Source organism: Buteo buteo, chromosome 2 (assembly GCF_964188355.1).
Source record: "Buteo buteo chromosome 2, bButBut1.hap1.1, whole genome shotgun sequence".
Taxonomy (NCBI): domain Eukaryota; kingdom Metazoa; phylum Chordata; class Aves; order Accipitriformes; family Accipitridae; genus Buteo; species Buteo buteo.
The window spans coordinates 46836850-46853372 of record NC_134172.1 but is presented as its reverse complement, the minus strand read 5'-3'; the positions used below and the strand labels follow the sequence as shown (position 1 = coordinate 46853372).

At 51.5% G+C, this 16523-nt stretch overlaps 1 protein-coding gene across 1 annotated transcript in view; it reads left to right on the top strand.

Moving 5' to 3' along the window:
• Positions 1–11078: 11078 nt before the first annotated feature.
• Positions 11079–16523, top strand: part of TRIM71 (tripartite motif containing 71) — a 57934-nt gene continuing 52489 nt past the window's right edge. The window contains exon 1 of the mRNA XM_075022504.1: positions 11079–12301. Coding sequence (XP_074878605.1) covers positions 11399–12301 — 903 coding nt within the window. The 5' untranslated portion in view covers positions 11079–11398. The remainder of the gene's footprint in view (positions 12302–16523) is intronic.

Genomic DNA, 16523 nt, shown 5'->3' with positions numbered 1-16523 from the left:
ATGCTGTCCAGTTTGGGGTTGCCAGTGCAAGAAAGGTATGGATATACGAGAGCAAGTGCAGTAAGATGGTTAGAGGACTGGAGCGGGATGTGTGAAAAAAAGCTAAGGGAACTGGATTTATTCAGCCTGAGAAGACTGCAAGGACACGAGGAGGCAGCAGTCAGGAGTTGCAGGAAGGAAAATCCTATCTGGACCTAAGGAAAAACCTTCTTTGTGAGAGGTGGGAGCAGGGGCACAGAGAGGCTGGGGAACCTTCATCCCTGAAGATTTTCAAAACACCCCGGTAGCATTTTCTCTGCCTGCTACCAATGCAACAGACACTCTTGCGGGAACTACAAGAAATAAACATTTTTACCTGGCTTATTCTTAAATGCCTAGCAAGAGCCAGAGCAACAAAAAGTACCATTTACTGAGTGAAGACCTGAACACTTCTTAGGAACAGAGAGGCTGTGACTGGCCCAAGGGCAGCGTAAGGGCAGGAAGGTGAGTGCCTGGGGCTGCAGCAACAGTGGGTCTCATCACCTTGGTATGGGACTTCATGAAATGATTGAGAAAGCTGCTAGTGGCCACAGTTTAGTTGGAATTTGGCCTGGAGTGAAGTCAACAAGAAAGAAAAAAAGCCTCTAACATCAAAGCTTTCCTCTCAGGGTCAATTTACACCCTCAAATTGTCTGTTGTCTGAGTCAATCTAACAGCTTGCTGCAGAACAGGGAGCGTTTGCTTACCTCCAAGGACCCCAAGCCTCTCCTGCTCATCCAGCTCCCTGGTTCCACCACCTCCTCTGCTTGAGCACTCATCAGCCCCTGCTGTCAGCTGCTGGGGGTGTCCAGAGATGAGCAGCAAAGAGCAGGAGCTAGAGGGAAAGAGCAGGACTTGCCCCTTTCTGAAGTGTTGAGCTGTTAGATTGGCTCAGCCACCTCCTGTCACCTCCTGCCAAAGGGCTGGGTGGGAGGGAGCCAGAAGGAGCTAAGGGAGCTGTCTTGCTGCAAAAGAAAATCCTGCCACTGGAAATACACAAAACCAAATTGCCCTAACATAGTGCTGGCAAGATCACTTGAACAGGTTCAGCGTGGAAGAGATTCCCGGGTATGTGGTGGCTGCAGATGTAGCAGCGGTCCTCCCCAAACGCTCACCCTCTCATGTCACTGGCAGTGCCAAGACAGGCACTGGCTGCTCTGCTTGGTCTCTGTACAGTGGATTGTGGGGTGCATTTACTGGCCGCAGAGGGGAGATCACTGACTGTGTCCCCTCAGGTGCCCAGAAGGCCAAAACCACAATTCCCAGGTAGAAGTCTTTCCTCCATCTACCTAAGGCCAAGGAAGCAGGACCTGCAGCTATCTAATGTTGCCTGGCACAGAGACTGGCAAGGGAGGATTACTGACTAACCATTTATTTTTACGTAAAAGAAGCTAGCAACATGCGTGGGTCAAATTATCTTCCTGCTTCATGCATCACAACCTAGAAGGCTGCTTTCCTACCACTGCTGCAAATCAATCCTTCAAAAGTTTCCTGGCTCGGTCTCCAAATTACTTATCTTTGATTATTTCTAGTTCCACTGTGTAGCCCATCGTGTCTTGAGACCACGGGACAAAAGCCAGGAGTCCTACAGTGCAACTGCTCTCTTAATTCCTTGGGTGTCTTCCCTGCTGATACATAGCAGAGATTGGCAACTAATCTATATATAGTACAGCACCGCAGCCGAGACACAATGGCTGCATTCAGCGTGCATACATGATGATGTCAGCAATGGCTGTTTAATTGCATCATGGGAAGTGAGGGGAGAAAAGAATTGGAAGAAAAAAAAAAAAAAAGAGAAAGGGGGCCCCTGGCCCCTCCACTTTACATAATTTCCTTCACCGCCAGATGGGAAGGCATGGGAATGCTGGCCCCACATCTCGGGAGCTCCCTCCCTGAAGCCTGGCATGGCCACATCTGTTTCCCTGATTTCCTACGCTTCTGATCTTCTTCACCTGCCCTGCACCCCACCACCTTGGGCGAGCTTCCTGAGATGCTGCTACCGCCATTTGATTTGGCTTCCTGAGGCTCGCTCCCTCCTTCCTTATTTTTACTTCTCCAGCTTGCAGTAGCATCCAAAGGCCGGTAGCTGTGAAACACCGAGGAAGGGTAGGGTCTGCACTGCGGAGACCACACAAGCCCCTTGGCTGCTTTTATTTAAACAAATGAGCATCTGTACTGCCAGGCAGTGGTTCACAAAAGGGGCTGTCAGGCTCAACGCAACTCCACTGCTCTGCGGCTAGCAAACAAGATATACAAACTTCTCTTCCCAGCAGCCATCCATCATCGTAAATGTACGTGGGTTTTATTTGAAAGGAGAAACAACACCCTGCTTTAGTAAAGCGAAAAAGGGAAAAGATCTTCTGAGTGACAGCATTCCCCTCTCCGAGACCTACACCACCAGCCAAACCAACAGCTTTAAAATGTCCCTGAATCCCTGCCTTCCCTTTAAAGTTCCCGCTCCTGCAAACAGGACCCGCGGTATCCTCCATTTTAAGAAAGCTTCCCTTTGTCTTATCCCCCAGCCTATTTATAGCTCCTGTGGTGGAGGTATACTGGGAAGGATTTACACCAGCAGGCGCAGGGCCCTTCTGCACACGGAGAAGAGGCACGCTGCAAAGGGACCTTGAATAGCCTCCGAGAAACACGTGGCTCCTTGGGGTGCATTTTCTGGGAGGAGGCTCTCACCCAAAGGGTTTCAGCGGCCTGTTTTCCCAACGGCACACGAGAGGGGCTTTGGGCTGCTTTTGCAAGTCCGCTTTTACAAAGGACGGCACGGGTGCCGTTGGGGTCCCACGTAGGAGGGGAGACAGCCGCCTGCTCCCACTGCCAGGGAAAGGTCCCTGATGGAGCAGCGAGGAGAGGAAAGGTCTCTTCATGGATCACTTCATGTTCCCAGAGCCTTTGCAGAGAAGCCAGGATCTGAGACTGCAACCTCTCGCATGTCCCGTGAACGCACAACAGCCTCATCCTGTAACCTGAGTCTGGAGGAACTGCACGATGCAAGGTAGCAAAAGCTTCCTCTGAGTCCATCTTACAGCTTTCCCTGCAGGAAATGCAATTATAATGACAATAAATACTCACATGAACCAGAAACTTTGATTATCACCCTGCATGGCAGCTTGCTTGTTCATTCGCTTTCATAAAGGTGCATATTACTTTTGCATGTACCATGCCTGACCAGTGTTGGTTTCAACATATAAAACCCTAAACATTTCAGGTCCAGATTAGCTCAAAGCCTGCTTCCTGCTAAGGACAATGCAGAAATACGTCCACTTTTCTCTCAGCGTTCAATTTATACCTCTGGAACTGACCTGCCTTGATCAGAGCAGCTGCGGGAGAGAGCAGCCCCCAAATGCGGGTCAGGATTAGTGCTGCACGTAACACAAAATCATCTGAGGGCGCATGCTGCTTTCCAAGGGTCGTGGTTTGCCGATGTTCAGGGAATTACATTGTATGGCCCTGAGGGATAAGCGGTCTGTCCGAGTCCCCCAGGGAACGACAAGGACGCAGAAGGAGACGGGCAGTGCTTGGACGCAGATAACATTTAGATGGAGATGATGTCTCTTTGCAACCAGCCGAAGAGATGGAAGACACCAGTGTCCCTTTGAACACGCTACAGGAGCGCTTCCCCCTTCCAGGCACGAGGTCAGCCATCGCGGTGCTGCAGCGTGTTAGGGGACAGTCACGCGTCCCAGTTTAGGGGCTGAACTGGGGGCTGGTAATGAATAGCTGAGGGTGCCAGGCTTCCCAACTCCCGCAGCCAGATCTGGAGGGGAACAGCTGCCCACGCCCAGAGTTTACACAGCTGTGGGGAAGCGTTAGCAGCTGACAAGCCGTTCTCCCTTAAGCGTTAGTGTATACCACCTCTTGCAGTTAAAAGCACTCCCCCAGCTGAGTAAAAGGATCTTGCGGATGTGAACAAGAACGAAGGTAGGGCGGATTTTTGAGTTACAGCCGAGTTAACTGTGCGGAGAGGATAAATGCGAAGTGAGGTGTCGGAGCAGCAGCAGTGTCAGGAAACGGGAGGCTAATAACAAAACATTTGCAATTATTAGCCCATAATGTTGGCACCTGCTTTCTACCTCCAGCTGCTCAGAGCTTGCATTTCTTGACCTGCAGAGCACGTTTACAAGACACGTCTATTCTGCCAAGCTTTTCCTGAAGGGAAAAGTGATCTGATGGGACGTTTTGTAAAGGTGAGTTTGAGAGCCTTTAATACTACTCCAGCACCAGTTTTTGCATAAGTCCAATGTCCAGTCAGTGAAGTCGCTTCTTGTGGGTCAAAGCCTGGATTTAAACCATTCTTAATGATAGGCATCACATTTGAAAGCTGTGACAACAGGGTAAGGGTAGAGTCGGGGGAGAAGAACAGACATTTGCATCATCTGGCCTTGAGCCCATCCTAGAGGGCAATAGTCTCGCTGTCACCATTAGAGATTAAAGCCAACACAGGTACTTAGTCTAAAAAGAAATCTGATTGAACAGATGGTGAACAGAGAGAGACTTGAGACGTCTGGAAGAGGAAACTGGTTTTAGAGATGCAGTCACTGGGAGATAAAGGTGCTAAAAGTCCTTGTGATGCTAAATCCCACTACGTGGTCAGAAATGGATGATTTTCAGCCAGAATTTCTGAAAGGAAGAAGGAATGTATCAGAATGCACAAGAAAAAAAAGAAAAGAAAGGTCATTTAGTTTCCTCTCAGATGCATACCAAGTAGCAGGAGAGCTGGAGCAAGGCTTAAGCATAAAGGTGCTCTGGGGGACTCTATCAATAGTAGTGAAAATGACACTTTTGCATCAGTTGCTTACGGAGCTCAGTGCTGTAAGGCAAGACAGTAGGGGTTTACTTCTCTCTGGGAGTGGAGAGTAGAGGATCAATCCCTAAACCTAGTCACGTCTCTGGGGTTAAAAGTAATGTCAGCTGTTTGAGTGCAAGATCCCTGCTTCCCAAAGCCAGCCCTTGAAGGGCAGAGAGATGCAAAGATGCACACCAACAAGATCTATAGATTTCACTTGCACACGTGTATAGGGGAGGCTGCCTCTGTTCCCCTCTGGATCCCATCATATCCTAACAAGCACATCTTTAAACTCAAGGTGACCCTGCTGTAGGGGAGATGGATGGCTGGAGGAGGGGGTGTCAAGAGCTTGAATTAATATGCTGAACAAGCCAGTTCCCAATGATTTATACCATGGGGACAACACTTACTTTGCTCCCCAACCCTCCACCCTGCTCAAGATCCAGCATACCATACAGGAGGCTCAGCAACACATGCATAAAGTTGAACTTACTACTGTACTTACTAATGGATCCAATGACAGATATACGGTTGAGCGAGAGTCAGTATGCAAGAGCAGGCATGGCAAATTTGGAATCTGAGGCAAATTTAAAAGTTTGTGCTTGCAAGAGGAAAAACGAAGAAAGAAAAAAAAAAAGCACAAATCAGGGCTAAAGTGGCTGGGCTTAAGCGGCACAGTTGTCCATGGAATACAGTCATGGTAAAAGCCAAAAAAACCCATGGATATTCCTCTGAGTGTAATGAATAAGTTGCTAACAGTGAGCTAAAAAACAACAGCATTTATCTGGCACTATTTGACAAATGTGAAATCCCTAAAGACTACACCAGCATCAAGGTCTTGCTGAAGCCTTTCCTTGTGGATAGACCTGTTGGAAATGTTCCCTTCGTACATTGATTTACTAGTAGAATTCTTGAGCGTGGGAGGCAAAGATCCAAGCAGGATGTAATGCTGTGTCTCTTGCCTCTTTGCTAACAAATAAAGAAGGAAGGGGATTCTCAGGTGCACCAGGACAGGGAGAGTTTTAGGTCTTTATAATCCCTAGAAAACACTATGCAGAACTTGAAGAGATGAACCACTGTCTTGGCTTTTTACGTCCGTGGACCTCTTTGGTATAGCAATACTGGAAACGGAAATGTTTTCTGGGTCCTTAGGTGTAAAACAGCAACAAAGACGAGAGAAGTTCAGTCCTACAGGTTTATTATTACCTGTGCACGTTCAGGGACCTGTACCAGCTACTCAGCGACTTCTGTTCATGAGCCCTGCCGAGCTTTGAGCTTGCACACTGCCTTAGTGCTCAACATAGCAGGGCAAACAGTGTCTGGCTGCTGGACCATTTCACGCAGGTGGTATAGGGCAGAGATCCTTATGTGAATGTTTGCCTCTAAAATTACAGTAAAATATCCCCAAACCCACAATTACTGTACCTGGTTCTATTTAACAAAGCTTTTAACCTCCAGACCCCTGGCTTTTCCAGCTGTATTGCTTTTGGCAGGAACACCATTCTGTTTGTCCTGTCGTGCTGCTGGTGGAAAGCAGATGCTTTCCTTCAAGCAGACAAAGCTTCTGAGTATGGACAGTGGAAAGCACATCCCGACATTGGAAGCAGATGCTAGAGAATGACTCAGGTGCAGTCTTCTGCCCCAATGTCCTATTTTCCACTGAAATATAAGGGGAAAAGGGAAAAAAAAAAAAAGTATTTTTAATGCATACTTTAGCTGCAGTGTCTGGGCAGTTAGTCAAGGACAGACAAATGTTGCCAAATAGAGATTTTCCAACTGGGTGGAAGTTGGCCCATATCTTCAGAGCTATTTTGATGCTTGTTAGGTGTCTCTGAAGATCTGGCCAGTCATGCATGGATTTTAGCATTGTTAGAATGTTTTAACGGTTAATGTTTTAACACAGTTCTGATGTGATCTTGACACAGTTATGATTTCAACACAGTTTAAATGATGGGCTTGCCTTTAGTACAAACGACACCGTTTCAAATTCAGACCAGCAACAGCGTATGAATGGAGGACAAAAGAAAGATGAGAGAAATGGGTGTGAAAAACACTGGAGAAAAGGGAATAAACGCGAGAAACCTCAGCAGAGCGACACAAAGGAGAATGAGCAGAATGCAGAGAAATGCTTTAGACACTCACGTAAGCAGTGAGATTTCATTTATTTGGCACAGAGGGACAATAGCCCTGCTAACCAGGATAGCTATTGTTCTTTTGTTTTTAAGAAACAAAAAGGGTAAATGTGAAGCACTAGCTTCCCAGGGAAAAATCACAAAAATAAGTTCTCATCCTGCTGTCTACCGAGGAACCAGAAGCCTCTCGTACCTTACCTATCGCCCTTGCGCTGTTTCTCACCCACATGTTTGCCGGCTTAGAAAACAAATGAAATATATTGAGGCTTTGCTCTATATGAGGAGAGCTGAGGGTTTTTTGTAGCAGAACAAGTTAATTGGATCGAAAACCATCGAGTCAATGCACTAAGCAGAAAAATGCACAGTGCTATCTGCTGTGTAGTTGAGCACACAAGTGCTGCAGCAGCTAATGGTTCAGAACGGAGTATATCGGCATATTCCCTTTAGCTTTATTTCAGCGTTTCTTGTAACGAAGACGGAAAGCCATCCATAATCAGAGGAAGTCTCAAAATGTTGCATTCCTTTGGCGGTGGTGGAGGAAGAAGAAAAGGAGGACTTTGATTTAGAAAGACAGAGGTGCTCAAATACAAGGATGACAGCTGGGGAATAAGGACCCACTGTTCAGGGACAGTGAATTGCTTATAGCCTTTTACAAGCTCAGGGAGGGTGTAAGCTGTAAACAAGGTTCGGGAGCTTTGGCACAAATACAGTGGATCCTGTCAGCGAAAAGGACCTTCCACAGCGTATAGGTAGCCTCGTGAACCCCTTAGAGCCATTTGAAGCGTGGACGCGCAGAATTCCCCTCTTTCTTCGCTGGAAAGCAAACAGCTGTCACTGAGGAAGGCAGGGGTGTCAGATATGCCTGGAGACATGCATCTGGGAATTTCTGCCCAATTAAAATACTTCTGAACGCAAAAGATGATGGTTTCTACTGAGGGAGCTAGTGGAAAGTGTTATCTGGGAAACCCAAACAGATCAACCCCGCGTTTATTGTTCGGGGAGTTACTGTTCTGCGCAGCTAACTGGCTTCATCTGGAAAAGGACAACCTCTGCAGCATCGTAACCGTAACCCTCTGCGGCAACCACAGGACAACCAAACAGAGCTGAGGCAAGGCTCGATGATTTTTTAACCTCTGCTAGTCAAAGCTGTGGTGGGTTTCACCTGCATGCTCAAATGTGAACATATGGATATGTAATATAAAGAACACAGCCCCCGCACCAAATCCTTTAGTGATACATAAGGCAAGTTCTCAGCTGAATATACTACTGAGGGGCATAATAAATATTGACGGTTGTTTACAACTTAATGCATGTTAGTTGCCCCATGGACTTCACCAGCGATTCCCATGGCTTGGTCTTGCAGAAGGACGTTAGCGCTCCCGAGTTTCTCAGTTCTCTGAAGGGCTTTTGGCGGGAGATCCTCACGGGCATGGCTCATCGCCGTGTGTAGTACCTGTCAGCAGAAGACGGAAGACATTTTTATTTTTAAGTAGACAATTTAAATTAGCGCTATTGGTGCATCTAAGGCCTAAATAGCATTAGTTACTTGTACGTCTAAGGCCTAAACAGAGGAGGAACGTCATTCAACGTATTTTAATAGCCAGTTTTCTTTTTCTGTGGTGTTTCTGAAAATTCACAATCGTTACTTCAGACTAACTTGTTTTGAGTTTATTTTGCTTATTTACAGATGCTTTCGTTCACAAATCTGTCCATATCTTTTCCTATTTTTATTCCTTTTCCTATTATTGTTTTTTTGGCTTTCCCATCCCCAAGCCAGTTTCACGTTCTAAAAAAACTTTCCAGCATTTCCAGTTCCCTTGTTGAGGGTAAAATGCCATGCGTCCTCCCTTGCTAGGACAAGCCCCGCTGAAAGAAGAGGGTGGCCGCTCAGCCGTGCTGCAGCCGAAACTTTCCTTTTAGCCGTTGCTGGTTGCGAGGCGCTTCATTAAAACGAGATAGTTGTTGCGTTTTTTCCTCCAGGTTCGGTCTCGCAGCAGTGCAGATGGCATCGCGGCTAATTTTTGCTAACTTCATCGCGTCAGTTTACGGGAGAGGAAACGTCTGCCCCTGGCTAGCAGCGGGGCTCGGGCTCGCCCTCCCGGGCACGGCAGACCCGGCAGCGACCGCAACGGCGCGGAGAGGAGCCGGCGCTCACCCCGCGCCTGGGCGTAAGGAAACAATCCACCGAGCGGCCGCACTGCACGGTTAAAGCTGCGTTAACGCCCCGATGCTTTCAAAGAACGGCCCCGCAGCCCCCGCTCGCATCTCACGCCGGAGCAGGGCGGGGGGCGGGGGGCTGGCGATCGCCGCGGCCGCCGCGCGTCCAACCACAGCGGGGCGGGGGGAGCCGCCGGCGCCGAAAACGGCGATATCACAGAACCGGGGGCCGGGTGCGGGCGGATGGGGGCAGGTCGGGCAGGAGGAGGGCGAATGTTTCCTGCCCGCCGCCGCCGCCCCCCGGCCGCCCCCCGCAGCCGGGCGGAAGTCAGCCCGCGCCGTCGGAGCTTAAAAGGCTCCCGCACGCCGCGCCGCCCCAGTGCCGGCGGCCGCAGCGGGGCCGGAGCCAGCGCCGCCGCCAGCCCTGCGGGCCACGCCGAGGCGGGCCATGCGCTGCCCCGCGCCCTGAGCGAGCGAGCGAGCTCCCTTCCCCCCCCCGCCCCCCGTCCGAGGGCCGGGCCGCCCGGCTCTGCCCCTCCGCACCCCGCCAGGCAGGGGGAAGGCGCCCGGCGCGATGGCTCTCCCCGGATCCCACGCCGCCCGGGACGGTGCTGCCGCATCAGTGAGTAATTCCTGCTAATTCACCCCCCGGGGGCCGGTGGGCTCCGGCTCGGCAGATCGTGGGGGAGGCGGGCGTCTCGGTTTTTGCTGCTTTTTCTCCCCTCCTCCCTCCCCCTCTTCGGGTTTTATATTATTTTTGTTTTCTCAATAAAACACCACGCGAAGAGGCGAGATGACAAAGGAAATGTGATCCTAGGCGCTGCAGGGGCTCAGAGCGAGCGAGAACCGGAGAGGAGGAGGAGGAGGAGGGGGCGAGCGAGCGTAGCGCTCTCGGATAGCATTGCACAGCGGCTCCAATTTGTGCGAGCGAATATAATACACCCCCCATGAATAATTCAGGGCGGCCGGCGGGGACCTGCCGCTGCTCCTCTGCCCGGCCGCGGCCGCCGCAGCGTGTGCGAGCCGCGCCGAGCCCGCGGCGCTGACCGGCCCGCCGCCGGCCGGGAGAGCCGCCGGGCACCGCGTGTGGCGGGGCCGCTGCGGGCTCGGCGCTGCCCTCCGCGGGGAGCCCCGCTGAAAGGAAGGCGTCCGCCGGGAGCCGGGACTCCGAGAGGGGACTGCTGCTCTTAGCCGTCCCCGGAGCCCTTTTCTTCTTCCTTCCCTTCCTTCCCACCTCCTCCTGCTCCTCTGCGTCCCGCCAGCGCGAGTCTCTGCCGGTGGGGTGGGCACCAACGCCGCCCTCCATCCCCACCCCCCAGTCATGCGGTGGTGGAGCAGGCGTCGGCGGGGGAGGACTGGAGCCGGAGAAGTCTGCCTGGCCACTGTGTTTCAGTGCCTCTCTCTCTCCTAGAGCTGCTCTGGATTGCAAAAGTGGAGGGGGGAACTGAAACGAAATTTCCCCTTCCCCCCCGACAAGCACAGGTTTAAAGGAAAAGAGGAAAAAACCCAACGCCCCAAGAAGAAAGAGAGAAACTTGAGTTAAAGCCCTGCTGCCCCCCACCCGCGTCCTCCCCGCCCGGCCAAGAGGGACTTGCACTGCCGCCCCGGCGCCCCGACCCCGTCCTGCGGCCGTGGGAACCGGAGCCGAGCCCCGGCGGACAGAGGTCCGGTCCCCGCTGGATGCGGTGGGGATCGGGCGATTGGCGCCCATGCACTTTCTGTTTAGGAAGAAGACAAGTAACCAAACCACGTTGTCAAACTGCTGACCCAAGGGGGAAATGAGAAGACTGTGTGAGGTATTGACCCGTCTGGGAATCGATACAATTTGTCTAATGCAACGGGGGATCGGGGGTTAAGTACATGTGAGGGAAGAGAGGATCCATTTGCTGAGAGAGAACGGGACAGCTACACCTTGATACCAAAAATACGCCCCCCCGCCCTCCCCCCCCCGCCTCCCGCAGCAGCAAGCCCGGCAGCGGCAGCAGCGAGGTACGAGGCGAGGATCCAGCTCCCTGCAGACCGTCGGATCGATGACACCGTATTTGCAAAACCGGCCAATCGATCCCACTTGGCAAAACGACTGATCGATGCCAGCTTGCTCGTAAGCCGCTTGCAGAACTACCTTCTCCCCGCGCTGCTCCAAACGCCCCCCGCCTCCTGTGTTTCACCACCCCCCCGTTTTTCTTGCCGTTGGCTTTTTTTTTTGTGAGGGAGGGGAGATACTTTTCTTTGAGTTGTTTTTGGTTTTTTTTTTTACCCCCCTCGCCGCCCCATCGGGGAGTCAGGCCCATCGCAAATGGCTTCGTTTCCCGAGTCCGACTTCCAGATCTGCCCGCTGTGCAAGGAGATGTGCGGCTCGCCGGCTCCCCTCTCCTCCAACTCCTCCACCTCCTCGTCCTCCTCGCAGACCTCCAGCTCCTCCGGGGGCGGCGGCGGCGGCTCCTCCTGCGGGGGCCCGCCGCGGCGGCTCCACGTCCTGCCCTGCCTGCACGCCTTCTGCCGCCAGTGCCTGGAGGCGCAGCGGCACCCCGGCGCGGGGGACGCGCTCAAGCTGCGCTGCCCCATCTGCGACCAGAAGGTGGTGATCTCGGAGCCCTCGGGCATGGACGCGCTGCCCTCCTCCAACTTCCTCCTCAGCAACCTGCTGGACGTCGTCGTCGTGGCCGCCGCCGCCGACGAGCAGAAGAACGGCCGCGCCGCCGGGGCCGGCCCCGCCGCCGGCTCCGGCGCGGGAGGGGGGGGCGGCGGCGGCAACAACCGCCACCACGGCCGCCCGCCGCCGCCGCCGCACCGCGCCGCCGGCTCCTCGCCCGCCGCCGCCGCCGCCGCCTCGGCCGCGCCCTCCTCGACGTCGTCCTCCTCCTCCTCCTCGGGCGGCGGCGGCGGCGGCTCGGCGGCGCTCCTGCTGCGGCGGCCCCACAGCCGGCAGGGCGAGCCCCGCTGCAGCTCCTGCGACGAGGGCAACGCCGCCAGCTCCCGCTGCCTCGACTGCCAGGAGCACCTGTGCGACAACTGCGTGCGGGCGCACCAGCGCGTCCGCCTCACCAAGGACCACTTCATCGAGCGCTTCGCCGCCGCCCCCGCCGCCGCCGGCCCCGCCGCGCCGCTCGCCCTCAGCCCGCCCTTCCCCGCCTCGCCCTACAACATCCTCTCCGTCTTCCCCGACCGGGCCAGCTACTGCCAGCACCACGACGACGAGGTGAGCCGCGGCGCGGCGCGGGAGGGGGCGGCCGCGCTCCCGCCCCTCGCCGGCGCCAGAGGGCCCCCGCCCGCCTCGCACCCTCGCGGCGGGCGGGCCGGCCCTGAGGGGCGGGCGGCGGCGGGGAGCGGCCGCGGCGCTTCCTCCGCCCGCGGGGGGCCTCGGGTCTTGGCCGCCCCGCGGGGCTCGGGGGCCGGGGGTGGTCTCGGAGGGGCGGGGTGGGTGCGGCGGGAGCCGTTAACGGGCCGGGGGAGGGCGGGCGGCGGGGCGGCGGCGTCCCCGGGCGCTCCGCTCCCTCCGGGCACCGCTCCGCGCCGCCGCCCGGGAGGAGGAGGAGGAGGAGGAGGTGAGCCGGAGGTGCGCGTGTGCCGCTGCGAGGTGCGGGAGCCGCCGTCCCGGGAGGCGGTCGTCGCAGCCTCGGGCTGCCCGTGCGCGGCGGGAAGCCGCTAACGCGGCGGGGGCGTGGGCCGTGGGGCTGCTGCGGGCGCTGCCTTTCCGGGGGAGCTTGTCGGGCGCGTACCGAGGGGCGGCGAGGCCGTGGAGGTGCGGGCGGGAGAAGTCTGGAGTCCCCCAGGCTCCTAATGTTTCTAATGCAGAGTTAAAATTACTGCGTGGAGTCTGTTCTGTACCGTGTTCGGCGTGTAACCCGTCGAAGAAGAAAAAAAAACACCAAACCAAACAACAAACGAATAAATAGGGAAGGCAGATAACTGTAACGAGCAAAGGACTTTTAGCAAAGATGTTCATTCACCCTTGCCTATACCGGCTATGTCTCCTGGTTTTGGGTAGCATTTTAGCTGCCTCTCTGGTGCAAACGAGAACTTTACCCATGCAAAAATGGGAACTTGCTTTACATTGTCTTCATTTAAAAAGCTTTGCTCACAAGTTTTGTTTCTGATGATCCTAAGTATTGTTTCACAGATCTAAAAGAGGCTGCGGCTTCTTCAAAATGTGCTGGAAGTGTCTTAAGTTTCATTGGGACATAGTTTCTTGCTGTGATGGTTTGCAACTTGATTTTCATCTGGAACTGGAAAATGGCCGTCTGCTGTTTACCCCCCCCCCCCTTTCTGCTCTGGGGGGTCAGTGCGGGGGATTTTGCTGGAATTTTCCAGTAACTTCAGTGTTGGAGGTAGTTTCCTCCCAGTATGAAATCCGACAGCACAACAAGCCACTTCAGGGGAAAAACCTGCCTGAGGACAGGGTAGTACTGAGTTTTCTGTGGGATGCTTGCTTAACTGATAGATGAAGGTGTTTAGCCTAGTGAAGTGTGGTGATGCCTTTGTCTTCTTTTCCTATCTCCTCCAATGCTGTTGAACCTCTGAAACAGTTTTCTAGAAAGCTCTGGAAGAGCTTTTTCTGTTTCTTAAAGTTGCTAGCATCAGGACAAAGGATGAATTTTGTGGAAAAAGAAAAACCTTAATTACTTTTGGGGGTGGGGTGTGCTTGAGGGGCAAGGAAGTTTAAAAAACAAATAAACAAAAACGAAACAAACAAACCCCCAGCAATCTTAAGGCAGTTGGGCTGCTTAGTTTTTTGTGGTATCTAAGTATCTTCCTGCTAGTGGGCTTCCTAAAGAACATATGTAATACTGAATGCCAGAATGAAATGAAGCATGGTATTCTTAGTAGGCTAAAAAAAAGGCTATGTTTCTGCATTCATTTTGGAGTATAACTTTGGACTTGTGGTATGGACTAAAAAGCTTCTAATTCTTGTGTTATCAGTACGACAAAACTTCTTGTTGAAGTGTGTAAAATGAAACGGCGGAGGGGTGTTGGTCGTAGCGTAGAATATCCAGCTTCTAAAGCAGATGTATTCTCCACCACTTGGTGAAGAGTAGCTGGGGCAGGAGCTCCAAGGGATTTTGTAGACTTAAAAGCTTAAATTGCAAAGGGAAAAAAGACATTCTAGCCTTGCTTAAACTATACAGTTTTTCTAGAAGTGACTTCTACAAAAGCTTGTTAATTTATTTTGCATAACTAATTTTATTTTCAACAGTGTGCATTGAAAAGAGTACATGTCTCTTAGGATTAGTTTTGGGTGTCCTTGCATCCTGTAGACCTAGAAATTGCTTTAAAACAAGTGAGCATTTTCAAGCTTCAGCTCCTGTTGAGAAAGGCTTTTATTCTGCAAATTAATGATCTACTACTGTTCTTGATTAGTGAGTTTTGGTGGTTCCTTAATGTGGGTGTGCCTGATCAGCATTTGCAAGTATCTATTACTCAGTCAAGGGGAAATGTTTGAGAGATACTATGACTGTTGGGAACAGTTTATACTGTAAATCTTTATCACTTCCACTAAAAATGTGGGTGAGGTGTACAATTTTTTTTTGAGAAAGGGTGGCTGCAAAACTGTGAGGGTTATTGCTTGTTTAATTCTAAGAATGCTATTTACAGCCTCATAAAATGAACGATAATAGAAAGGCAGCCTTCCAAGAGTGCTTAAGTGATGCACTAAGTACTTTTTTTTGGCTAATAGTTTAAAAACAAACCTAAAATGCAAGGCTGGAATGGAAGCTTAATATTAGTAGTTATAAACTCTGGTTCTGCTCAGTATGTAAGTGGGAAAAGCTGGTGACAGAGCAGGATATTTCCTCAGACTAATGTCATGCAGGTAAGTTTGAGCACAGGCAGATCTCATCTGTAAGCTGCTAGAATAGTAGTTCTCTCGGATGTGGAGTTCTTCCCCAGAATGTATCCACCCTGTTTGAAATCAGTTATAAGGAGTTTGAGCCTGTCCCTGGGGCTTTTCTGGGCCAAAGCAGCTGGCTGCCTTATTTTCTACCTGTATACCTACAACATAACTCTTGTCCTTCCAACATCACTACTTCACTTGTTACTTTTGGTTCTGTTCCTCTCTGGTCTTTCCACCCCTCCTCCTGGGAAGCACTGTCCATTCCCCATAACTCTCCCTCCTTCCACCCCCATTTTGAGACTCCCTCAAGCGAGGAGGGAAATAGCACTGTGGGTGGTTACTTACTGGGTGTTCCAAGTCTCAAAACAAGACTACAGATACGCATTTCCAAGACAAGATCAATATGGTTGCTTATCCTTTCAATGCAGAGAAAGGCAGATTTCAGCTCTTTACTGGGATGTCTGGAGCAGACTCTTTTTAGTTGAGCTGGTTCTGGTCTCAGTTGAGCTGTTGACTCATGTAAAACAACAGTAACCTGTTGTGTGCTATAAGTACATACAGTCACTGACAACAGAGAATATTGGCTGTTACTGTAGTGGCAAACATTAAAGAAAGTGGAACTCTGAACACTGATTTCAGGGTGGCTGGTGCCTGCAAATAACTACAGCGATGCCTGAAAGGAAAGCAAGTACACTATTGGGGGGGGGGGGGTAGAGGGGGGAGCAAAAGCCAATCTTCTTTTTTTTGTCAGAGCTGCTGTTGAAACCCACTCTGGTTGCTTACCTCTTGGAACTGCTCTGTCCAAGGTAAAGTGCTATCAGGGCAGCAAGGGAAATGCTTAATCTCAGTCAGATGTTTCAAAGCATTCTACAAATGTAGCAATATTTGTGTTGCAACCCTGAAAACTTTCTTCTGTGTGACCATGTTTGTTCTAACATTGATAATTCTGTCCATACAGTAGTAATGTGATGTTATTGTCATAAAAGCTGCTAGAACAGAACTGTAAACTTGAAAAAGGTTTTACCTTAGTCTATCCATAATTAAATCAAATATGCTGATACGTCAAAGTGTGCTTGATTGTCTCATCTCTCAGACGGAGCACCTCTGTTTTTCTTTTCATAGAATTTTCAATAATAGGCTGCAAACCAAACCAGATGCTTAGAAAATGTTGGAACAACTGTACGATACTTGGCTTGTATAGATAAACTACCTGAATTCAAATGAGTTTGCTGTTGCAGAAAGTGGAAAAGGCCACAAGTCTCGAGTTAAATAATGTGGGGTTTCCTTTATGCTGGCTCTCAGCTGCTACATGCTTTAGTACCACTTGGTGATGACAGTGGCGGATGGTCAGAACAGTTCAATAGCAGACTTCTGATGCTTTCTAGGGAAAGAGCAGAGTTGCCAAATTCAGTCAACTTAATGGTCTGTGACCCCCTAGTTCTCATATTGCTTTACAGATTCCATTTTAGAAGTGGTTCATAGAGTACAAGGCAAACCCTGTAGCACCATGGCTCCCCCCACTGCAAGAAAGGATTTTAAGAGTTCTTTCTCCCCTTGCCCTTAGCCATGCTGTTCCTTCCTTTTGCTTGCA